This window comes from Urocampus carinirostris, chromosome 19 (genome assembly GCF_059441175.1).
Source record: "Urocampus carinirostris isolate Australia breed hairy pipefish chromosome 19, RoL_Ucar_1.0, whole genome shotgun sequence".
In the NCBI taxonomy this organism is placed as follows: domain Eukaryota; kingdom Metazoa; phylum Chordata; class Actinopteri; order Syngnathiformes; family Syngnathidae; genus Urocampus; species Urocampus carinirostris.
In genome coordinates, this window is record NC_142367.1 from 9,947,465 (window position 1) to 9,969,045 (window position 21,581).

At 41.1% G+C, this 21,581-nt stretch overlaps 2 protein-coding genes and 1 pseudogene across 3 annotated transcripts; 1 reads left to right on the forward strand and 2 right to left on the reverse strand.

Moving 5' to 3' along the window:
• Positions 1–322: 322 nt before the first annotated feature.
• usp42 (ubiquitin specific peptidase 42) lies at positions 323–10,249 on the reverse strand. Its single transcript, XM_088323634.1, has 18 exons — positions 10,133–10,249; positions 8,097–8,311; positions 7,382–7,588; positions 7,187–7,297; positions 6,935–7,034; positions 6,790–6,857; positions 6,643–6,713; positions 6,482–6,564; positions 6,308–6,419; positions 6,088–6,228; positions 5,864–5,964; positions 5,615–5,777; positions 4,965–5,525; positions 4,763–4,845; positions 3,678–4,550; positions 3,226–3,515; positions 1,208–1,283; positions 323–1,130 (listed from the first exon to the last, which is right to left on the reverse strand). Exons 2-17 carry the CDS (start codon positions 8,242–8,244, stop codon positions 1,246–1,248), a joined length of 3,150 nt encoding a protein of 1,049 aa, XP_088179760.1. The 5' UTR covers positions 8,245–8,311; positions 10,133–10,249; the 3' UTR covers positions 323–1,130; positions 1,208–1,245.
• Positions 2,403–2,548, forward strand: LOC148347219 (5.8S ribosomal RNA; annotated as a pseudogene).
• An 815-nt stretch (positions 10,250–11,064) lies between the features above and the next one.
• eif2ak1 (eukaryotic translation initiation factor 2-alpha kinase 1) lies at positions 11,065–21,535 on the reverse strand. Of its 2 annotated transcripts, XM_088323636.1 has the most exons (15): positions 20,930–21,529; positions 17,476–17,643; positions 17,270–17,406; positions 17,031–17,074; positions 15,839–15,938; positions 15,688–15,768; positions 15,513–15,606; positions 15,400–15,448; positions 14,871–15,267; positions 12,957–13,065; positions 12,778–12,884; positions 12,603–12,714; positions 12,449–12,528; positions 11,363–11,596; positions 11,065–11,290 (listed from the first exon to the last, which is right to left on the reverse strand). In XM_088323636.1, exons 1-15 carry the CDS (start codon positions 21,108–21,110, stop codon positions 11,162–11,164), a joined length of 2,022 nt encoding a protein of 673 aa, XP_088179762.1. In that variant the 5' UTR covers positions 21,111–21,529; the 3' UTR covers positions 11,065–11,161. The 2 variants fall into 2 exon arrangements, with proteins under 2 accessions (XP_088179762.1, XP_088179763.1); XM_088323637.1 differs by lacking the exons at positions 11,065–11,290; positions 11,363–11,596 and having other exon boundaries at positions 12,431–12,528; positions 20,930–21,535.
• Positions 21,536–21,581: the final 46 nt, after the last annotated feature.

The following is a 21,581-nucleotide window of genomic DNA, read 5'->3' on the forward strand; positions in this document are numbered from 1 at the left end:
TTTTCAAAAAAGATTGTCATTTTTTTCAAATAAAACAACTCATTTACTATTGTATTTTTATGTACATACTTTTCCTTTTTATGACTTTTGCAAGGGGCCATTCATAACAACCATGTGTAAAAATGACATTGAAAAGAAACTAAAGATGCAAAATGACGAGTGTAAACTTTAAATAAAATAATAATTTTGGAAAAAAATAAAATATCGTCAGGCTGCTTGACTCCAGCAATTCTTTGGGTATTTCATTCAAGCGTTTTTTTTTTTTACAATTATTGTATTAAAAATAGAACTGTATATTCCCAAACCAAAGACACAATTCCAATTTCTGACATAAACAAAAGTGTATTTAAGGCATTTACCTTGTACAATGTATAAACACTGACATGCTAAATCAAATCATACGAGTTTCCAACTTCCATCCAAAAAAGTTGCAAACCTTAGAACACAATCCGTACTCAGTCCGAAGATTATGAGTAGAATTAACATATATTTTCTAAAAACAAATAAAGAAAGAACAACATCTATTTATAATCCTGATACAGGAGCTTCATATAGATTTATATATATATATGTATAAAAGTAACTGATAGTACAGTTCAAAAATTAAATTCACAGTATTCCTTATGATGCTAGCAGACACATTTTCGCTTTTTTCTCTCATTTACAGTTTTTTTCTCTCTCCATTCCATTCTAACAGAAAGTGAGCTGAAACAGACAGAAAGGAATGACTCTGAGAAAGAGACACAAGTTAAAAATATTAAAAAAAGAGAATGAAGGGAAATGTGCTCAAGTCAGTCCAGGGTATCGCCTTGTTTGTTCATCATTTTTAACAAATGAGGATGGGGGAAAAAAAAAAAAAAAAAAAACAAAACCCACGCACGTGCTCTGGTTTCCCTTTAGCACCAGGCAAGCAGATAACGTTGAGTTTTCCTGTCCTGAGTTCAACTGAGCAGCCGTTTTAAGCGCCGTATATATTAATTTCGTTCACGCTGGACCGAGTTGCTGCAACTAAAATTTTCTATTTTAAAATGTGAAAATTTTAAAACACGTGGTAAAAATACAGATTTTTCTTGCTGAAAGAGCACCATGTCATCCAATCATTCCTCCGCTGAAAACCTCGGCGCAGGCGTCTGAAACGAGACAAATTTAAAACTTCGTTACTTCGTAAAACATAGCGTTGAAAATCAAAAATAGCTGGGCCACTCACAATCAGTGCAACATGGAACCGTTCAGGCCACCTGACCATCATTGGGAGACACCGTTCGATTGGCGGTAACCGTTTCCTAGGAAACCCAAAAACATTTTTGACATTATGCACAGTAACTATCACACCGTTAATGGACATCAGTTATCAGCACGATTGAAAAAAAAATACCCAATAAGTCACTTGACGCCACGCTTCCAATCAGCCAGCACTATTTTTGTTTGTTGAAAAAAATCTAAGCATATATGTTCCTCGTTATTAGTTTTATTTTATATGGAAAACTCGGTCAAATCTCCTCTAACTCTTTAGAATGTGTGCAAGAAACCAGAGAGCTCGGCCAAAATCAGTTGAATGGCTCTGGTAGTGTAGAGGCTATTCTTCAGCCCATCATCCATGCTATGAGACCTCTTCTGCCGCAATAGGCCAAAAGGTATAAATGTCTGATCAAGTTGCAACAGCATTTGTACATTTATTTTGATTTCCTCTAACTACTAATGTGTAAATCTAAGATAACGCCACTTGATAGGAATGAGTGATCCAATGCACGAGTGAGATTCAGTACTGCAGCAGTTGTATGTTTCAAAGGGACGTAGTCTCACTTCATGAACACATCCAGTCACGGACTTTCTGCAATACAGTGGGACCTCGCTACTTCGCAGTTCGACGTTCGCGGCTTCAGAGCTTCGCGGTCTGTAATGGTAAAAAAAAAAAAAAAAAAAGGGGGGGGGGGTCTTTTTTGAAAGGGCGTCGCTACTTTGCAGATTTTCACTTTTTGCGGGAATCCCCCTCGGCCGACGACCCTAGCACGGCGCGCCGTTCTCGTTTCCCGGCGCGTGGTTTCGGTGCGGCTTGCGCTTCACCGCCCCCCACCTAACCCCATAGGTCCCTCCAGCTACTCCTTTCCCCCACGGCCGTCTGTCCGTTGGCCGGAGCCATCGAGGGCCGTGTAGCGCCATGTAGAGCCATCGCGGCCTGGGCGGGAGACGCCGGGCACCAGCCTCCGGCCTCTGCGCCGAGCGCCCAACCCGCTCGGCTTGTCGCGGTATCGTGCGTATCGCGCCTGAAAGTACCCGCGCCGCAGGTTAGGGGCTCGCTCGCGGGAGCGACCTGACGGCACCTGCGGTGCGGCATAAGTAAAAACACTGTCGTGAATTTGTCTCCGATCGTCCCGGGTGGACGTAAAATCGCCCAGCTGTATGACTCTTAGCGGTGGATCACTCGGCTCGTGCGTCGATGAAGAACGCAGCTAGCTGCGAGAACTAATGTGATTTGCAGCTGCGATTGGCTGGCAACCAGTTCAGGGTGTCCCCTGCCCACTGCCCGGAGATGGCTGGGATGGGCTCCAGCCCCCCCCGCGACCCTAATAAGGATAAGCGGTGCAGATAACGAGAGGAGATGAGTTTTTTTTCTTTTTGAAGGGGCGTCGCTACTTCGCAGATTTTCACTTTTTGTGGGTGGTTTTGCTCCCCATTAACCCGGTCTAAAAAAATAATTTAAAAAAATCGCATACACTGAATTACTCACCGTCTTTGGCATGTGCAACACAGTAGCATAGAAAACATATGGATCTACTAATTTCCTCTCCTTTTTGTGCACCTTCCCAAAACAATTTTTTATTTTTTTGGAAGGTGCGCCGCTACTTTGCGGATTTTCACTTATCGTGGGTGGTTTTGGTCCTCATTAACTGCGATAACCGAGGTCCTACTGCATCTGCTGCTCATAGCAATATTTTGTCATTATTGTTAATACTGACAAATAGGCGATATACAGTATAGCAAACTATTTTCTCCAACACTGCTTCCTGTTTACAGAAGCTGTATGTTATTGTACACAAAAACAAAGATACACATAAAACCAATCGGCTTTTGTTTGTTTTTATTTTTTCCATTAAATATAGCATGCATTTAGTTTTTAAAAAGTGGTCAATATCGGTCTGAGAAGCAGGATTTTATTGTTATCGGTAGGAAGAATAGTTATCCCTACTGTTTGCTTCAGATAATACACAAGGACCTCACACTTACCCGTATATCCATTGAGGTGGCTGTAAAATTGTCCATGTTCGGTGGGGGAAGTTACACAAAAGGTGTTGGCAGCAGTGGCGCCATCGTAGCCATAATCGACACGGCGGCGTTTCTCCGGCGAACAAGCATTCTCGTCCTGCCTGACGTCCTTCGAATGATGTCGTTTACGGTTCTCGCCTTCTTTGCTACTGCGGGACTTGTGGCCGCGGACATCCGGGCTGTGCTGCTCACTCTGGTGCCGTCTCTTTTTCTTCTTTTTAACTTCGGAGCCTCTGTCAGAGTCGGAGCTTCTGAAGAAAGGTTAAGTATATCTATTGAATTTGCTACCAGCCAATTGCAGACAAAATAAATTAGCGTAACTAAAATAATTGACTAATTTTCTACAAATGGACCATCTTTCATTTGTAAAAATCAAGGTAAAAGTAGAACCCAATTTTTCCAAGCTTACTCACCCACTGTCCCGGTATCTGTCTTTATCTTTTGACTTTTTCTTTTTGCTTCTTTTGTGTTTTCGACTGTGGCGCTCCTCAGAGCTCACGGAGCGAGCGCCTCTTCGAGGATTTTGCTCTTCCGGAAGCATTTGACTATACGACGATCTGCTCTGGCCGGTGGATGATGAAAATGTCTCTTTATAAGAGTGGTAGTCTCGTTCCCTGCAGTCATCTCTCATCCCGCGAACGTCCCAGGCGTCCTGCCGCCTCCATTGGCCGTGAGGTTTGAAGCGATAGGACTGGCCGTAATTCCTGCGTTGGTATTCGCGATCTTCCCGGAATCGATGGTGGTTGTAGGAGCGATCCCTGTTTCGCTCCCAGCGACGATCGCTTTCCCAGTCCCGGTAGTAATGGTCAGAATCCCTGTAGGAGCGATGGTGCTGGTAATATTGGTCTCTATGGTCCCGTTTGTAGCGATTAGCATCCCGCTCCTGACTCCTGTCCCGGTAGTATCGCTCCCTGTCCCTGCCCCAGCCAGATGAATAAGGCCGGTCTCTTTCGTAGCCTCTAGAATCCGGATTGGGCTGGGCCTGCACTGTCGAAACCGCTTCTCCCGGCGAGCCGTTGGCCAGCGAGATATCTGTGGCTTTGCCACCAACTGGAACTTTCGGTGAAGCCGCGTGGCTCAATCCGTAAGACGAACATGGCGAGGGTGCCCCAGCACTGACATAGGCAGACTCTCTAGATAGGGAGGAATGTTTTTTATCGGTAGAAGTCGATTGTTGAGGTGGGGGATGTGACTGGCACGGTGCCCTTGGGTCAAGGGAGAGTTGCCGACTTTCACTGGCAGGAGGTTGGACCCTTTGAGTAGAGCCAGCCTGGGACATTTCTTTGCTGCAAGCACAGAAAGGACATATGTGGATTAAAGGGAACCTAGCATAATAATGGTTCATCTATTTCAACACTGTTTCTATATTTATACTATTTAAGTAATAACATACATGGTGAAATGGGGCTTAAACTATTCAGCTACCTCCAATAATTTTATATTTACGGAATGCCTGGGAGAACAACTTTTGACAGTTTGGATTGTGTCATAAATCTACCTTGATTGGCAGTGGTCAGTGTACAGCCCATTCACAGAGAGAGCTGCCTCTGATGACAAAGTTCCATCACTAGTGGCGGCACCCTGGAAGATAATGAAAAAATAATATCAACCACCCACCACACATCAATGATGCATCCAAAGATGCCCCCAAACATTTCTTTGTTGTTATTTCAGGATGGTGAAAAAACAAATGGGCTTACCCTTTCAAGCCCATTATACCCATTGGCTTTTAATAGTCCACAATGATGTCCATTTTGGATAGTTTTAGACGCTCTGCGTGAAATTCCGTTGAAACCGTTTCCGTTGTGATGCATGCTAGAGTCTCCATTGGCGGCGGCCTCACTTGTTATTTTGTTTCCGTTTAAATGACTTGCATCCGGGGATCCACTGTTCTCTTGGTCTGACTCCTCCGACAACTCCTGGCTGTACGGCACCAAGAAGGATGTGCCGTTCCCTCCGCCCTGGTGATCCCCATTACTGCGTGGCGTGCCGTTGACGTGGTTAAGCTGACGTGGGATGAAGCGAGCGTCTGAGGTAGACTGGGAGGCCGAAGAGCTGGAGGACGAGGCGGCGGGGGAGCTGCTGGCTGATGCCAGCGAAGAAGCCGAGCCATTCTGTTTGCCGTTGCAGAACGCGGGCTTCAGACGATTCTCGTGCTCCGGAATCGGAGAGTGCGTAACAGAAGACGAGGAGGACGCACTGCTGCTGGTGGGCTGAGGAGAGTCCCGCAAACACCCGTTCCCATTTATGTGCAGAGAATTCTGCGGAGGGCAACAAAAACTGGGTGAAACAAGTTATACATTTCATACAATAATATCCATTTTGATAACGTTTGAGGAACTAGTCTGACCTTGGTCAAGTGAGGGGGCAGCTGTGGTCCGATGAAGCCCATGTTGTGGTGTCCGCTGGTGTTTATGCGGGGAATAACAATTGGCCTAGGTGATGACTGACCAGGCACAGCAGAGTTATAGGTCATATGACCATAGTCATTTTCTTTCTTTCCGTCACTGGACCTTGAGAAGCAAAATATTGGGGGCATGTGAAACAAAAAGCCAAAAAGAGAAAAACTAAAAGACTTATTTGATAATGGTTGACTCACTTGATGTAGAAAAGAACATACGCTTGCTGGTTTAGAACAGATCTGATGTCACTGACAGTGACAGAGGAGTCGTTCATCTGAAACCATTGACCGTTGCTTCCCTGGGAAGCAGAGAGCAGGAATAGGATACTTAAAGAAAAGGCCAAAAAGTTGGACTATGATTATTAACTGTTTAGTAATTATTGTTCAAGCGAATGAACCTAAAAAAAGACCAATATGGATACCTTAACATAACAGAAGTAGTGGCCGGCATGGCAGCTGAAGCCAGAATGGACGAGAACAGCAAAAAGCCCATAGAGCTGAGGTTCTCCTTGCGACTGAGACATGAAGGGCCTTAGGTCAATGTGCTCAGGATATTTCACATCCTGATGAGCAAAGACGAGCCGATAAATATGGACTCAACAGAGAATCGGACTGTCATTGAATTGAGCTATGGAAGCATACTTTTGTTATTTTTCCTCCGCTGAAGTTAGCAAAGCGTTTTAGTGACAGGGTGAGGACGTTGCAGCTGCGGTGGATAGTGAATCTCTTTGAGGCTGTAACCATTTTTTTACACCTGGTAGAAAATCATTTTTAGTTCGGGGCTACCGCAAAATATAAAAAAATAATGTAACGTACTTTGAGCACTTGTAGGCATTTTCGCCATCCAGCTGCTCGGGCTTAACAAACTGCTCGAGGGCCTTTGAGACACTCTGGGCCATCTGCAACAAGGAGAGAGCCACAAGTTAAATACCATTCAAGACCTTTAAATAATAAAACAAATACCAAAGCCAAGTTACTTTGATTTCTAAAGTGATATCCAGAAACGGGTCGAATGTATCAGAGACTGCTTTGCAGTTCAAACATTTAACTGCAAAATAAAGAAAAAGGTCATCAGATTAAACTCGCTATAACCATAAAAGCATAAACTGCCGAAACAAACTCACCTCTGGACCTTAAGTAACCGCCAAATACCTGATGAATGAAAGTGGTTGCCTGCGTTTGCCTGTCCAATCTGCCATAAAACAACAACAAAAAGATGAGTAAACAAAACGGAAAACTTTGAGAAGGATCATCAAAGAGAAAACTCACTTGGTTCCAGGTAAGCAGGACTTTTGCATAGCGTCGACCGTATACCGAATGAATTCATGGGCGTCCTCCTGGCTTCCGTAGCGAAAATGCTTTGCAATTCCTGTACGGGAAATAAAAAAGTCAGATGGAAACAGAATGCAGTTTCACTCAAAAACTTGTTCCCTCCAAATTCATCATCGTAAACAAAGAAACAGCGCCACCTATCATCTATTTTAGGTAAATACAAACACCTGCCTTGTGCAATTCACTTACTTTTCAGCTCATTCAGCACACCTATTGGCTTAATAACATTCCCAGAATTGGCAAAAACCTGAATGATGTGGTTTTGCATGATGCACAACATACAGAAGCCCGGCTCATGACCTGCAGATGAATCACAAAAGGAATTTAAAAAAAAAAAAACCTTCTGGCAAAAACAGACTCTAAATAGACAAGCCCACAACGTACATGTTTTGGAGTGCTCCCGCGACAGCATGTAGTTGGCAAACGGCGGCGTGTAGGTGAGACACTGGAGGGCCGAGTTAAGGAAACAAGTGTTGCCCATGTTCTGTAGGCCGGCACCGATGCGGTGGACCTGGTTCCATTTGAGGCTTAGACGCTCAGGAGAGAAAAGGACCTTCTGCGGCATTTCTATGCCATCACCGCTGCACAACACTGAACACACAGATGATTTAAATTAGACCGTGCGTTTCTCGAAAGCCGCACGTTGACAGGTTCCTGTGATTGTGCTACATAAACTTTTAAGTGCGTAGAAAGGAAGCAGGGTCATTAAGTTCATAATGTTCTAATATAAGGATAGTGGAAAACTACCATTATCAAAGATCAGACTTTAGATGAAAGAATCAGTCTTTTATACTTTAGACGCTTTTTAAACACCACTTTGACAGAAGGCTGGCCTTTGAAATAAATATTACTTTTATAGATTGGGTTCACTAAATAAATTATTACCATACTGGAGAAAGACAATGTTGATATCAGAATGTGACTCTGTTTACATACAGGTAATAATCTGTTTGGAAAAAGTATTGGATTTCTGGAGCAATCACAATTAATCGTTTACATGCCTAAAGACAAATAAATCAAACTGTATACGCAGCAAGTAACCAGAAAACACACACTTTTGTCAAACTAAATATCAAAAATACAGCCACAATGCCCTTACCTTGTTCTTTAGGCCGGTCCGCAGAAGAAGGCGTGCTGTTGTAGACAACAGCGCCAGGCGTGGGGCCCAAGCAGCCTCCCGGAACCTTCAGCCTGGGCGAGTCAGTGGCACCCACGGCCACCCAGCTGCTAGAGCAGCTGCCGTCCATCCCGTCTCCACTGATGAAGGGGGATCTCTTGCAACCGACTGACTCGTGGTCAGAATTTTCAGACGATCTGTCAACAATGGTCATAGTTCATTGCTGTGGGTGGGGGGAAACATAAAAGATTTTAGGAGAAGGAACATAAATATTCTTGTTGAGAGCACTCAGTGACTTTGCAGAATACCGGTCACACTATAACATTTTATCGTATTTTTACATTTTTTTTGCGAGAGAGTTTAACTGAGATTTTTCTTAAACATAGGATACTTCCCCCCCCCCCTTTTAGTGAAACCTATTTCATTAAAAGTAATTTTATGTGTGTATTGTTTAGGGAAAAACAAGTCAGGCAAGATTTTGCAAGCACATGAATGATTTGTTTCAATTATTACTTCTGCCGCTGCATACTGACATCATGATAGGAAATTTCTTGAGGAAACAGCAGGAAAAGAGCAAGACAGCGAGTAAATTTAAACATTGCAAAACCATGAAGTATTTGGAGAAATTGAGCAATAAATATAGAATGATTGAAAGAGTCCCCAAAGATAAAGCGTTTTTATAGGAAAAAAGAATCAGATTTTTTGGGGCTTGACCTGTATAAAAATGACTTGAGTTGACTACACTATTTAATCACTCGAGCTTGACAGATATGACTCGCTGATTGACACCAATTTATACACTTGGGAATATATCATTCATAAAATCCTTAAAGAGGATTACAATTAGAAGGTAACAATTCTTATTTATTTTTTCCAATTGACCTATACACAATTTAAATCACTCTGGGTTGACATATATGCATGACTAATTATCTTTGTGCTTTTATATATTATATACACACACACTTCTTCAGCTTGACTTGTACATTGAATCAATCGGGGTATATTGCTACAATTCAAATCCAATGGCATTTGTATGGACATTGTCACATTCATCAAATCAAAGTGAAAATAATGTTTCGACATACATTTACAAATCATAAGAATGTTTGTCCTAACCTTGAGGCAGAACTCGGTGTTCACGCACTTTTTATTGTGCTAATTATAATTTAAATAATTATAAACTTTTGAGCTGTATGTGCAGAATATATAAAGTTTGGAAAGTTGTACTACCAGAGGAATAACGTCATAAATAATAACACAATCGTAACTATGTGACTAATAATAGATTGTTACATAATTTCACTTTTGTCTTATTACAAAACAGGGCAAAGACGTTATGTTGAATCGGATCCACGCGTGCACAAACGAATGTATCATCATAAAAAGGATCATGAATTTTTTTTTAGATTCGAGATTACAATGAAAGTGTTTGTTTATCGATATGAATAGAAGGAAATAAAAATGGAATTTCCTGGTCGTCTACCAGCTGTTCCCTCCCACTCCTCTGTTACAGACTCACGTTGGCGGTTAGGCCCTTCGCGCATTTCAATTAAATGAACCCGCTAAAGCTGAGCGGTCCGTTACGGGACCACGATCAAGACTTTCGAACTTTAATTCGAACCGGATTAAAAATAACCAACATGGACTTTAAATTGATAAACACAGCGGAAGCGGCGACCGTTACGTAGAAGCTAGCCTTGCTTAGCACGGTAATGCTAATATTAGCCGACATGGCGGAAAGCGCGACGAACCTTCACTTTATTACACTTTATTAATTTTACTTTTTGAATACAATAACGGTAATTCAATTAAGTGTTCGGAACCGAACTGCTTCGCTAGGTTTGAAAATGAAAAATAAAACTCGACGCCGGTCCGGTCGTTGTGCGTTGTCTAGCGCCGACATGACACAACCGGTGTAAGGATGCCACAACGAGCCCGAGCGGCCCGGGGGCACCGGAGCGGGTCACCCACGTGGCTGAACCCTTTTTCGAACCGAACCGGGTTATAACGCTCACCTGGAATGTTTTATTAAATGCGCTTTTGTGGAAATTGTGAAGCCATTCCGTATTTCCGAGCGGGCGGCGAACAATGACGTAGAAGGGGGCTTTCTACGGCGACATCCGGGTACCTGTTTTAAAACGAGGCTCGTGATTGGCTGCTTTGCGGGCGTTTGGTGAAAATCCGTCGCAGGTCCGTGCCGCCGACCTTTTGTCCCGTGCACGCGCAAATCGACTCGCTGATGACGTCAAAACATATGGACGAACATGACAGTGTAGTTTATCGATTTATCACAATCAACGGATCAACATTTAAATCCTCCAAATATGGTGCGTCCTGTTGGCGTGAACATACCACAATAACAAAAATCAGAAAAAAACATTTAAGGTGTCCAGTTTAAACACAACCGCTATCTAAATGCAGACCATTTACCATATCGAAATTCCCAGTCCCGCCCACTCCTAGGTTTTGGACTTGTAGCTTTAAGGATTTATGTAATTGAGCTTTACTATTCTCTGGTCTTTGCCGTTTTTATTTCTTCACTAGTGTGAAGCACATTGTAGATCGCTTTGGGAGCTACATAAATCCAAACCATTTTTCTACACATTACGCAGTTAGAAAGTTACTAAATAGCTATGAAAATTAGGTTTCCTTAGATGATGTCTGTAAAAGCAAACTCTTAATAGAAAGTGAACACAGCCTAGGCAGGTTTTTGCTAAAAAAAAATGTCAAATAAATCTCACGATTTCAGAAATCTAATCACAATCTTTGAAGTTTTGGGCAGACACTGGAATATTTTTTTGAACTGTTGGTGAATTTCTCCTCTTGTCTGGTTCAAGTTCTGTCTAAAATATGCAAAGTTTAACAAATTTGCTTTACAAACAATCAATAACAGCTTGTTAAATATATATGTATTTTTTAATATAAAATCGCTGATTGACACCTGAAAGAAAGCTAATAATTTAATTAAACATCAACTTTGACAACACATACAAAAAATGATGTAGCACAGTTCAAGCTACAGAGTGGACCTTTTTTTTTAAGTGTTATATGTCTTCCCAACTTTGACAGCTAGATAAAGTCCTGTGTGAACTTTGAAGTCTCTGGATTTGTTTCCTCAGATGAAGGATTTCTTCCTCTTGTTCTTCGACCTTTTTTTGCAAACCGTAGATCACCTAAAATCGAAAAACACGAGTTCAATATATTATCGCATTTATGTAGATTTGTTTGAAATTTGAACGGCGTACCCCATCTTTATTGCAAAAGAGTTCACTCTGAAGAAGCTGGCTGGCTGTTGGCCGCACGCTGGGATCGATGCTAGTCAGCTTTAAGATGTAATCGGCGAGGACAGGCCATCTGCTGCTGAACGTATCTGGGATTTTGCCCTCTCTCAGATCTCCAAGTGTCAACACTCGTTCCATTTCTGTTCTGAAAGGCTGGAAAAGCTCCAGAGCCAGGACGCCGATGCTGTACATGTCCGACTGTGAGAGAAGAGACAAAGTTTAGCCAAGAAAAGAAAAGTAGACCCTCTGGCTATTCTTTATGGCATTTTCACTTCACTTTATTGTGTGGAATAAGATTCTTTTTGCCTCTTTTTATGTCATTTTTTTCTACTATACCACATCAACAAGAAATTATTTTGTGTGACCAAATTATGTCTCTCTCCTATCGGACAATGTCATGTAAGAGGCTGGTCTGCTATTGGTTTGTGTCATGGCAACATGAAATTGCCAATGTTTGATTGTCTAAACTACCACCCACTATGCCTTTCTTATTGGTTTAGTTTTGATTCTTGTGGCAGCTATACATCACAGTATTTTTTGCACTGTATTTATTTGCTATGTGTCCCAATGCTTGCAGTGATGCTATAGGAAGAAGCAAAAACATGATACACATTAAAACAAAGACCGTTATTATTAGGAAATACTAAAAAAAAAAAGCCCACAAATGGTTACCCTCACTAAAATGTCATAACAAATCCACGATCGAGACTATTTTAAAATAAGGAGACAGTACAAGTAAATCTTTTAGGGGAATGGAAATCCTTGCAATTGGAAGGTTTGAAATCTGTTTCAGTTTTAATCTGCCGCCTCTTCGACCCTCTACATCCATCCGCTACTCCACTATCGCAGCTCAAGTTACGTCACACCGATTTTTTTCTTTACGTGTATGTTTTTATGTTATTTAATCATATGCACACACATTACACATAAATAGTACTTAATCACCACTCGGTGTTCAGATCTAATTGGAATTGGTTTCTAACAAACACATGTCGTATCTTTAGGGTTTAACTTTATCTTTGTGATCAGCTATCACACATTTTTAAATACCTTCGAATCATAATTGGAGCTCATCAGTTGCTCTGGTGAGGCGTAGACAAACGTACCGACACCTGTAGTATGTGAGGAATCTGAAAAATACACAACAAAATAACATTAATCTGAAACTATTTGTTTTCCCTTGTAAAGGGCACCAATGTGTTACCACTGATAGGGGAAATGAGGCTTTCGTGAGTCTCTATCCAACCGCTGCAAGCCAGACCAAAGTCGCCGATACGAACGTGACAGTCGTGGCCGTTGAGGAAAATATTCCTTGGCTGTCATGACAAAATAAATTCATCAGCTTTCCTTTTTAAAGAAATCACCATTAAAGAGCTCACCTTCAGATCTCTGTGAATGATTCCACGCGAGTGGATGTATTCCACCCCTTCCAGGATCTTTCTCAGCAGACTGAATGTGTGCTCGGCATTCACACATCCATAAAGACCTGGGAAAGAAATTGTTATACACAATATTATCTCGTATTTTAATAATGGAAAAACTGATAACGGGGGAATACATAATGATGTCTGCTCCTCTTTTGGCTCGGAGTTCCTCTCTGTCATCCAGTCTTTGAGCGATCGTTCACAGAGCTGCATTTGGATGTAGAGCATCAGGTGGAGGTGGACCTGCACACATTATAGATACATTGATGTTCAAAGCAGCCTTTGGCAATGAACGGATGGATCAAAAAATTAGTTCGTGGGCTTTAACATTTTTTTTGCCATCCCTATTCGTATTTTAACACCTTTTTGTATTTTACTTCTGATTTCAACTATGTTTCCTTCTTACGGCATTTTTACACCAAGTAGACAGACAATTTAACTCATTCGACAAAATTTTTCTTATTTTACCATCTTGTGACTTTCTATCGTAAAATAAGATAACAGCCTAAAAAAAACAAAAGTAAAGGTGAGCGGCAGATGATATTATTTCTGGTTTTAATATTGGAAACCCTCAAAAGGAGATTGCATACAATACAATTTCGTTATTTTGACTGTTATATCTCAATGTTGTTTGTTATACATCGTTATCACTATCAGCCAATAATGTAGATGTCCTTTGATTACCACACCCTTTAGAGCAAATCTGTTTTTGTAAACAGGAAGATTTAATTTAAAATTTATGGCTCAGGGGAGGGGTTTTAGAACAGATTTGGAATTGTGTAGGTAGGTAGGTAGGTAGGTAGGTAGATACTTTATTCATCCCCGCAGGGAAATTCACATTTCCAGCAGCATCCCTTCGCTGAGAACAATACAATAATAAAGCAAAAGGAATACAAAATACAAATACCCAACGTGACGTGCTAATACCCACTGTAGCGTGTTGTATAAAGTATTTAAATAGTGCTACATAAAATACACACTGCAATAAAAGTACGGTAATAGGCAATGTAGGTGGTGTGGTTTAATGTGGGCCTTTACTCCGCCGGGTGGAGTTATACCAGCTCAGTAGCCTAGATGGTAAGGCGCCCGCTTTGAGACTGGGAGGTTCGGGTTCGCGCCCCGGCCGAGTCATTCCTAAGACTTAAAAAAAGTGGTCGGCGGCGCCCTCTCTTGGCTGCGGCTGCATCGGGTCAGATGCAATCGACATTTCGTTCTGTGTACATTGTTACACAGAATGACAATACAAGGAAATTATTATTATTATTATTATTAAAGAGCCTCATGGCATGAGGAAGAAAAGATCTCTACAGTCTGTCCGTGGTACAAGACAGTGACAGCAGTCTGTCGCTGAAGCTGCCCTTCTGTCTGGATATAATGCTGTGTAGTGGATGTGATGAAATGTCCATGATTGACCGCAGCCTTTTCAGTGCCCGTCTCTCAGCTACTGTTGTCAGGCTGTCGAGCTCTGTGCCCACAACAAAGCTCGCTTTCCTCGCCAGTTTATTGAGACGAGAGGCATCCTTCTTCATGACGCTGCCTCCCCAACACGCTGCCGCATAGAAGAGGGCGCTTGCCACAACTGTCTCATAGAATATTTTCAGGAGCTTTTTGCAGATGTTGAAGGAGGCCAGCCTTCTGAGGAAGTAAAGTCGGCTTTGACCTTTCCTACAGAGAGCTTCTGTGTTGGCAGTCCAGTCCAGTTTTTGGTCCAGCTGCACACCCAGGTATTTGTAGGTCTGGACAAATTCTACACCTTCTCCAAGAATTTCATTGAAAAAAGATATGAAACATAGATAATTTCTGACATTTTTGGTATCAGAAAGTGACCAGGTAAGGCAGCTAAAAATTATAAATAAACGTTTTAAATTAAATAAAGAACCCGGAGAAGCATTTTTTATGAATTTTTCTCTCCTCATAGCGTGAACACTCTGCCAATATGGAGCACCCTTAAAAGTCGCTAATTGAAAAAAATATAGATTTAAAATGAAGGCTTGGCACAAGGGTACTTCCTTGACACCAATTACTCTAACACATTTGAGATCACCTACCTCTTTGGATGGATTCACTGCATGCTTATTATTATACTGCTCGCACTTGTTTTCAAAACAAGAAGGGTCGTGGTCGTCGTCGTCGTCGTTGTTGTTGTTGTTGTTGACCTCAGCGCTCCCCCTGCTGGACTCCTCCAACAGTCCTGACCCGTCCCAACCCAGAGCGGGACATTTCAAGTCTTGAACGGGCGTCCTCTGCCCCAGGAAGACGCAGGGGACGTAATTCTCGGGGAGACGTCGCATCATGTTGGGGCACACCCCCTGGCCCTTCTCTTGTGTCAGTGCTAAGGCTTTGGCGACCGTCCCATTATTCAAAGAACCGTTTTTCCTTGGCTGGCTTTGACTTTGGAAAACAATGGAGAAACTTGAGCTGCTGCTGTCGGCACTCTCGTCAGAACTGCAAGGAAAAGGGCGATGCTTGTTGATTAATCTGACATTTATTGCTAGTGGGTATAGATGTCCGGGATATATTTTTCTATAAAACAATAACGTGAAAAAATATACAACAGTTCTTATATTACTGCCTTACATGTCTTCTTGTGCAGGAGAAGCCAGCTCAGGTAGGAGATTCTCTGCATCTGAAATGAGACAAATTTTGCAAATACAACCCTGTTACTTTAGAAGGAAAAAAAGTATCCTCACATGTCGTAGGCTGAACATGCTCCATCCACGCAGTGTGATAGCCGACCACATTGACATGTTGCAAACCGGAAAGCACTTTCACCTCCCTGAGAACCTGTTTTGCAAGAAAAGAGAGGTATATCACATTTATGAGAGGTTTTTGGTCCAGGAGATGTGACTCAAACGTTTCACTGACCTTCATGCAATCGTCTTTCGAGACTTTTTTAATGAGGATCTTCTTTATGGCGTAGCACTGACTGTCCAGTTTGTTCATCACCTTAAGATAAATAACAGAAAAATAAATTAAAATCCTAATCCTAAATCCTAAAAAACACAGTAGTAAGCACCTTGTAAACATTTCCATAGGAGCCTTTTCCGATTCTACCAATTTCTTCAAACTCGCTCAGATAACGTGACGTCTGGGGTTGGAACAATCCTTTCTTCAGCCTGCAGGGGGACAAAGCAATTAAACACAGTTGAATAGTTTTATCAAACGAGCAATTTGATTCATTTTTTCTTCTTTTAACTTTATTTTGTCAATTATATAGATTAAATACATTTTATTTCAAAATGACATTGTAGAAGTCAACATTCATTATTGTTTACAATAATTATGATAATTATAGAATTTGGTAGAATAATTTGGTAATTTACTTGGTTGGGCCCATGTTAGAAAGGGGCAAAAAGGTTGATTATTATTTTACGCTCCAATATAATAATTTTTACCTAGAAAAGGTCAAGATTTGCCCTCATGTAAGTTTTAGATCAGGGGATGGTGTAATAATTAGTCTGTGGTTTGCAATAATCTGTAGTCTGTGCAGCCCTTTGAGACTTTTTGTGTTTAAGGGCTATACTAATAAACATGATTTGACTTAAAAAAAAATAATATTGTGGCCTTATCGAAATTGAGCAATCTCATCTCATCTCATCAGCCGTACCGCTTATCCTCATTAGGGTCGCGGGGATGCTGGAGCCCATCCCAGCCATCTCCGGGCAGTGGGCAGGGGACACCCCGAACTGGTTGCCAGCCAATCGCAGGGCACACAGGGACAGACAACTCATTCGCTCATTCACACCTAGGGACAATTTGGACTGGCCAATTCACCTGAAATGCATGTTTTTGGAACGTGGGAGGAAACCGGAGTGCCCGGAGGAAACCCACGCAAGCACGGGGAGAACATACAAACTCCGCACAGGAAGTCTGGAGCTGGATTTGAACCCACGACAGGTTCCCATGACATGAACTGTGCCGCACAAGCGCTAACCACTGCGCCGCCGTGCTGCCCGAAATTGAGCAATGTTTTTATTTAATTATTACAGGAAAATTTGGGTTGACTTACACTCTTGAAAGGACATCGCCTTCTAGTGGTAATAAAACTTCATTCAAACCAACAATACTGATTTTTTTCAAAAGTAAAAATACATAAAATAGGATATAAACGCGGGCAGCACGGCCGCGCAGTGGTTGGCGCGTGTGCGGCACAGTTCTAAGGTCTTGGGAACTTCCTGTGTGAAAATCAAACTAAAAGTCAACTTTACCTTTGTGAAGGATTGTGTGCATTTACGTTATGCTGTTGCTGTCCCTATAAACGAGAAGAGAATCATTTTAAGATGAACCATAAACGATAGCCACAACAAATAACATGCAATTAGGGCTGAGCAATTTAAAAAGTTGCTTTCGTTGCATAGGAGTAAGTAAATAGCCATCTAAAGTGGCCCTAATCCACATGCTGGGATATCACTGACAAGGAATATGGAGCATTTCAGCATTATTTTACCTGCTGGTAGAGTGAAGAGCTGGCTGCATTTAGCAGCTCGGTGAAGGCCCGGTTGTGTTGGAGTCTGACCGTGCTGAACTCGTCACTTATGGCCAAGGGCGAGAGAAGATTCATGGACGCCAAACGCTGGCCAATGACTAGAGGAGACAAGAACTAATTTAGCGGGAGTTGGGTGGGAAGTAGGATTACGCCATCTCAATCGGTACCCTTAAAGAGCATCCTAGAGCGTGTGGGATTGCTCTCATAAGCAAAGCAGAGGTGCTCCAGTAGGGAGCCAAGGAGGAGGTGGTTGGGGATGGCCGAGGCAAACTCTTGGATGGACGGAAAGCATCTACCCGCCGTGAGGACTTCATGGTGACTGTCGGTGTCGGAAGCTGGAGATAAGGAAAGCAGATTGAGGGAAAAGCCAAGCGTCACCGTGTGGGATGAAAGCAGCAGACAGGAGAAACGTACAAAGTCATCAGCTGTTAGAGATATTTTGTTATCAATACGCTAAAGCTGGGATGATCAGAAAGAAATGCAAATGTAGTTTTAAAGTTCACTGCGCAGTGAGGAGAGAGATCAGCCGGAATCTCCCGCTTTCGGACTAAACCAAAGCCTCTCTTACCCGTTCCTGGACAGCGAATCAGTTTTATTCAAGGTTCGCGCATGCGCAGAAATCATCAATGACGTCACAAATATGTCTTTCCGTACATACAACGAAAAATAACTGTGTATATTAAAATCAGACTACGTGTGTGTGTTTTAATGATTGTTGATACGTTTAAAATAGAAAAATAGTAAATACAAATAGGAAAAAAAACAGTTAAAATGTGAGTTAAGTTCATCAGGATTATTTGTAACATAGAACACAGAGAAATACACAATTAACTAAATATGATCTACTTTACATCAGCACAGCCCAAAAAAAATCACGGGCTGTGCTCTGCTCTTTGTTGACTCTCTTCATATTAACATAGACATTGGGTGCTTGAAAGGTTTTTTTCTGTTTTTAATATTGGACAAATGCATAGGAAATTTCATAGGATGCCATTTCCGTATTTGACTATTATTTTGCAGTGATGTTCATTGGTTTTACATCATTGTCTCTATCATCCAAGTATGTTGAGGTTCTTTGATACCCACACCTATTAGGGCTGTTCTGTTTTTTTTTTTTGTTACAAAGATTCATTTATTTTTTTTTAAATGGGAGGGAGCAGAAGCAGGTGATGGAATTCTCTTTGTGTTATAAACTCTATCAGGCAAGCAATCATGCTAGTGTTGCTTTTTACTATGGTATAAACATTTGCACCTATCTGTTCTGACGATGACTACAACCACCTGACAGGAAATTTTGTTACCCCATTCACCCAGCATTGCAAGATTGCAACGTTCCCATATAACTTGAAAAAAAAGATTATTTTTGCAAACATTTCATTTTCATCTTTGAAGGCCTCCTATCACACCATCTATGTGTTTTTTTCTGTTTTTTTTTCTATATCTGGGTCTTACAGGGTTAAGGAGTCATCGAACCCCTAAAATGCAATCTATCCGAATGTTCTTCTTTTGATTTTATTTCTATTGTGTAAGTCTTATTTCATGTTTGTCTTGTTGTGGCATGTCTAATCTAAACAATTTACGCTATCTTGTAATCATTGACCATGAAGACAATTTTATTCTTGTAAGTGTAGTTTTCAAGTAAAGATTTAATCAGTGTGCTTCGATTTTAAAGGGACACTGAGCAATATTGGAACACTTGATATCACTGTGTTGTGTAATACAACCAAAAACGAGTGCTACAAATTACAATAAAGATTACAAACTACAGCGACTCGAAGGGACCTGGCTGCACCGTTATTCTCATTTATTTCCCTTTCACAAGGTTTTTAGGTACCCGAGGCAGCAAGATTGCCAACAATTATCTCATCTCTCACTAGGTGAGCCTCATGTTATGTATTGCATTGCATTGGTCTGCATTTATATCGCACTTTTCAAGTCAATGAAGACCTCCCAAAGTGCTTTATAATGTGCTTTACACTTTTCCCTTTTACACACTAACTAACCGACAGAGGCGTCAGTGGATGTGTTGTGGCACACTTTTCTCCTGTGCTTTTCTCATCATTGTCTCATTGGCTTGATAAAATCTTTTAACAGGTCTGCGAGCAGTAGTTTAGGGGCAGCATGTATTATGTAAAATAAATACATATTTATTGACCTTTGAGTATTAAAAAAAAAAACGCACGTTCATGTATTTCCACTATTTATTCAAAAAATACACAATGTCCTTTAAAGGAACTTCAATTTGAGTTTTTAATCACCCAATATATGATATATACTCTGATTTAATAAAAATAACAACACACAAACAAACAAGAATGAGCCTACCTTCTTCGATAACTTTCGCTGTTATCTCAACAAGGTTTTTTTCTTTTTGCTCCATGTTCCCCTAATGAGAACCGGGCTGAATTTGAAGACAAATACACTCATCAAGTTTACAAATACGGGGGCGTGCACTGCTGCTGTGCTTATCTGGGTGGCCAGCGGTCTGCATAAGGTGAGATAATATTTTAAAAAATTATCCTAAAGGGATATTTCATTAAAAAATATTTGACACAGGCATCCTTAGTGCAGAATGATCAATGATAGGCACTTATTTTTGCTTGTTCTTCAGTACAATTGATGGGAAAAGACAGGGATTTTTATTTTTTTTTTCAATTAAATGTCAGTGAATTTGTTAAATCACATCGTTGGAGATCAAGTGTGGCCATTATGGAGTATTGCACCTATGCACAACAACAAAAAAGTTTGATTATTCATTAATCACATAAATTCCATACACTTATTAGGATGCACTTCATTTATTCTCCAAATGTAGCAAAGGGAAATGTACACAATTGAAATAACTTGGAGGTGGGTGAAATGTCTTTCCACCCAGCACCGGGTGTCACTCTTAGTTAGATATTGGTCTTAATCAGACTTTTTACAATTTAGTCCACAAAAAATGTTTAATATTCCGTGTGGACAAAATTGAGTGTCAAACGGGTATTTTACATATCTACACCATGTAATGTGGTCCGAATTGAATCACACAGTCTCTAACTCTTTAATCAAAGAAAGCTTTGTGCGGAACATTGGCGTCTTTAGGAATCTTTTCAACATAGAGTCAACCAGTTTTTCATAGTGGGTCTCTTTCATGTGTAATCCTTTCTTGTCTCCTCCCAACCTCTGCATCCACCCGGTATTCACAATGAGCAGCTTGAATCAAAGGAATGCTACAAGTACGGTTCTGTAGATCAGTGGTTTGCACATACATTCGCCTAACTCGTGAAAGTTCCCCTGTCCAAAACTGGATGGAAACATAAGTTGGCCTGGATAGGGGTGTGCGCCGCCAGGCTGTACTTGCCCAAGACACACCACAAGAAATGGTGCCCCTACCACCCGAGCGGTTAAGGCATCCAACCAACCAGCACTTACTCTATTTTATTTTCCTATTCTAGTCCTTTAATCTGGGGTATCTGGAGCTAATTACCATAGAGTTGTATTGTAACTTCACTTTGAAATCTCCACCTCAAAACGGATTTCATGCCGTGTCATGGGTCTCTACTGAACTTTACCGTGCTGGCACGAGTTTCTAACTAAATAAACGTTACATAAGACTAAGAATTAAGAAAAGCTGCTTACTGTCGAAGTGGACTTGTTCGTCCTCCTCGGTGGCAAAACTTGGCATGCTGCCGCCGTCGTCGTCGTCGTCACGATTACCGGCGACTTGAAGCAAACGACTCCGGGGAACGAGAAGCTTATTACGGCTACTAGAACATTCCTCCGATCGCAAAAACGTTCCACGAGACGTTAAACCATACATCTTACCAGTCCATAACAAATAAAGAAAATTAGCAAACGTTGTGTGTATGGTGTTAATTAATATAAATTATTATTTAATGTAAACCATACAAACTCTGTTACATTTTATTTATTATCGAACCAAAAGTCTCACGAGTTAAACTCCATGCTGGCGGCCATCTTTGTTTTGATTCTTAGAGAGGGAGTGTCCAACAAACACTTCTAGAATTTACATAGATTTCCCCCCCCCATTTAAAACACTAATAAATAAACTATATAATCATGAATTCAATTACCGGTAATATATACTTTAATAACATTTTTACATCAGAAAAATATAATTAGCTCCTCTTTGTGTCCCTCGACCTGACATTTATACGTTAGCAATGATGAAACATTACGTTGAGACATTAAACTTTTAAAATCATGTTTCGTTTTGGATCTCACGTAAAACTATACACATTCTTTTATTTCATTAGGTAGTATTAATATA

Coding starts and splice junctions, on each gene's coding strand:
- usp42 (XM_088323634.1), bottom strand. CDS start 8,244: ATGGACGGCAGCTGCTCTAGCAGCTGGGTGGCCGTGGGTGCCACTGAC. Junction 7,589..8,096: donor GGACCGGCCTAAAGAACAAG/GTAAGGGCATTG, acceptor CTGTGTGTTCAG/TGTTGTGCAGCGGTGATGGC. Junction 6,420..6,481: donor AATGCCTACAAGTGCTCAAA/GTACGTTACATT, acceptor ATTTTCTACCAG/GTGTAAAAAAATGGTTACAG.
- eif2ak1 (XM_088323636.1), bottom strand. CDS start 21,110: ATGTATGGTTTAACGTCTCGTGGAACGTTTTTGCGATCGGAGGAATGT. Junction 15,939..17,030: donor GCACACAATCCTTCACAAAG/GTAAAGTTGACT, acceptor GTCCCCCTGCAG/GCTGAAGAAAGGATTGTTCC. Junction 12,715..12,777: donor TCATTCACAGAGATCTGAAG/GTGAGCTCTTTA, acceptor TTGTCATGACAG/CCAAGGAATATTTTCCTCAA.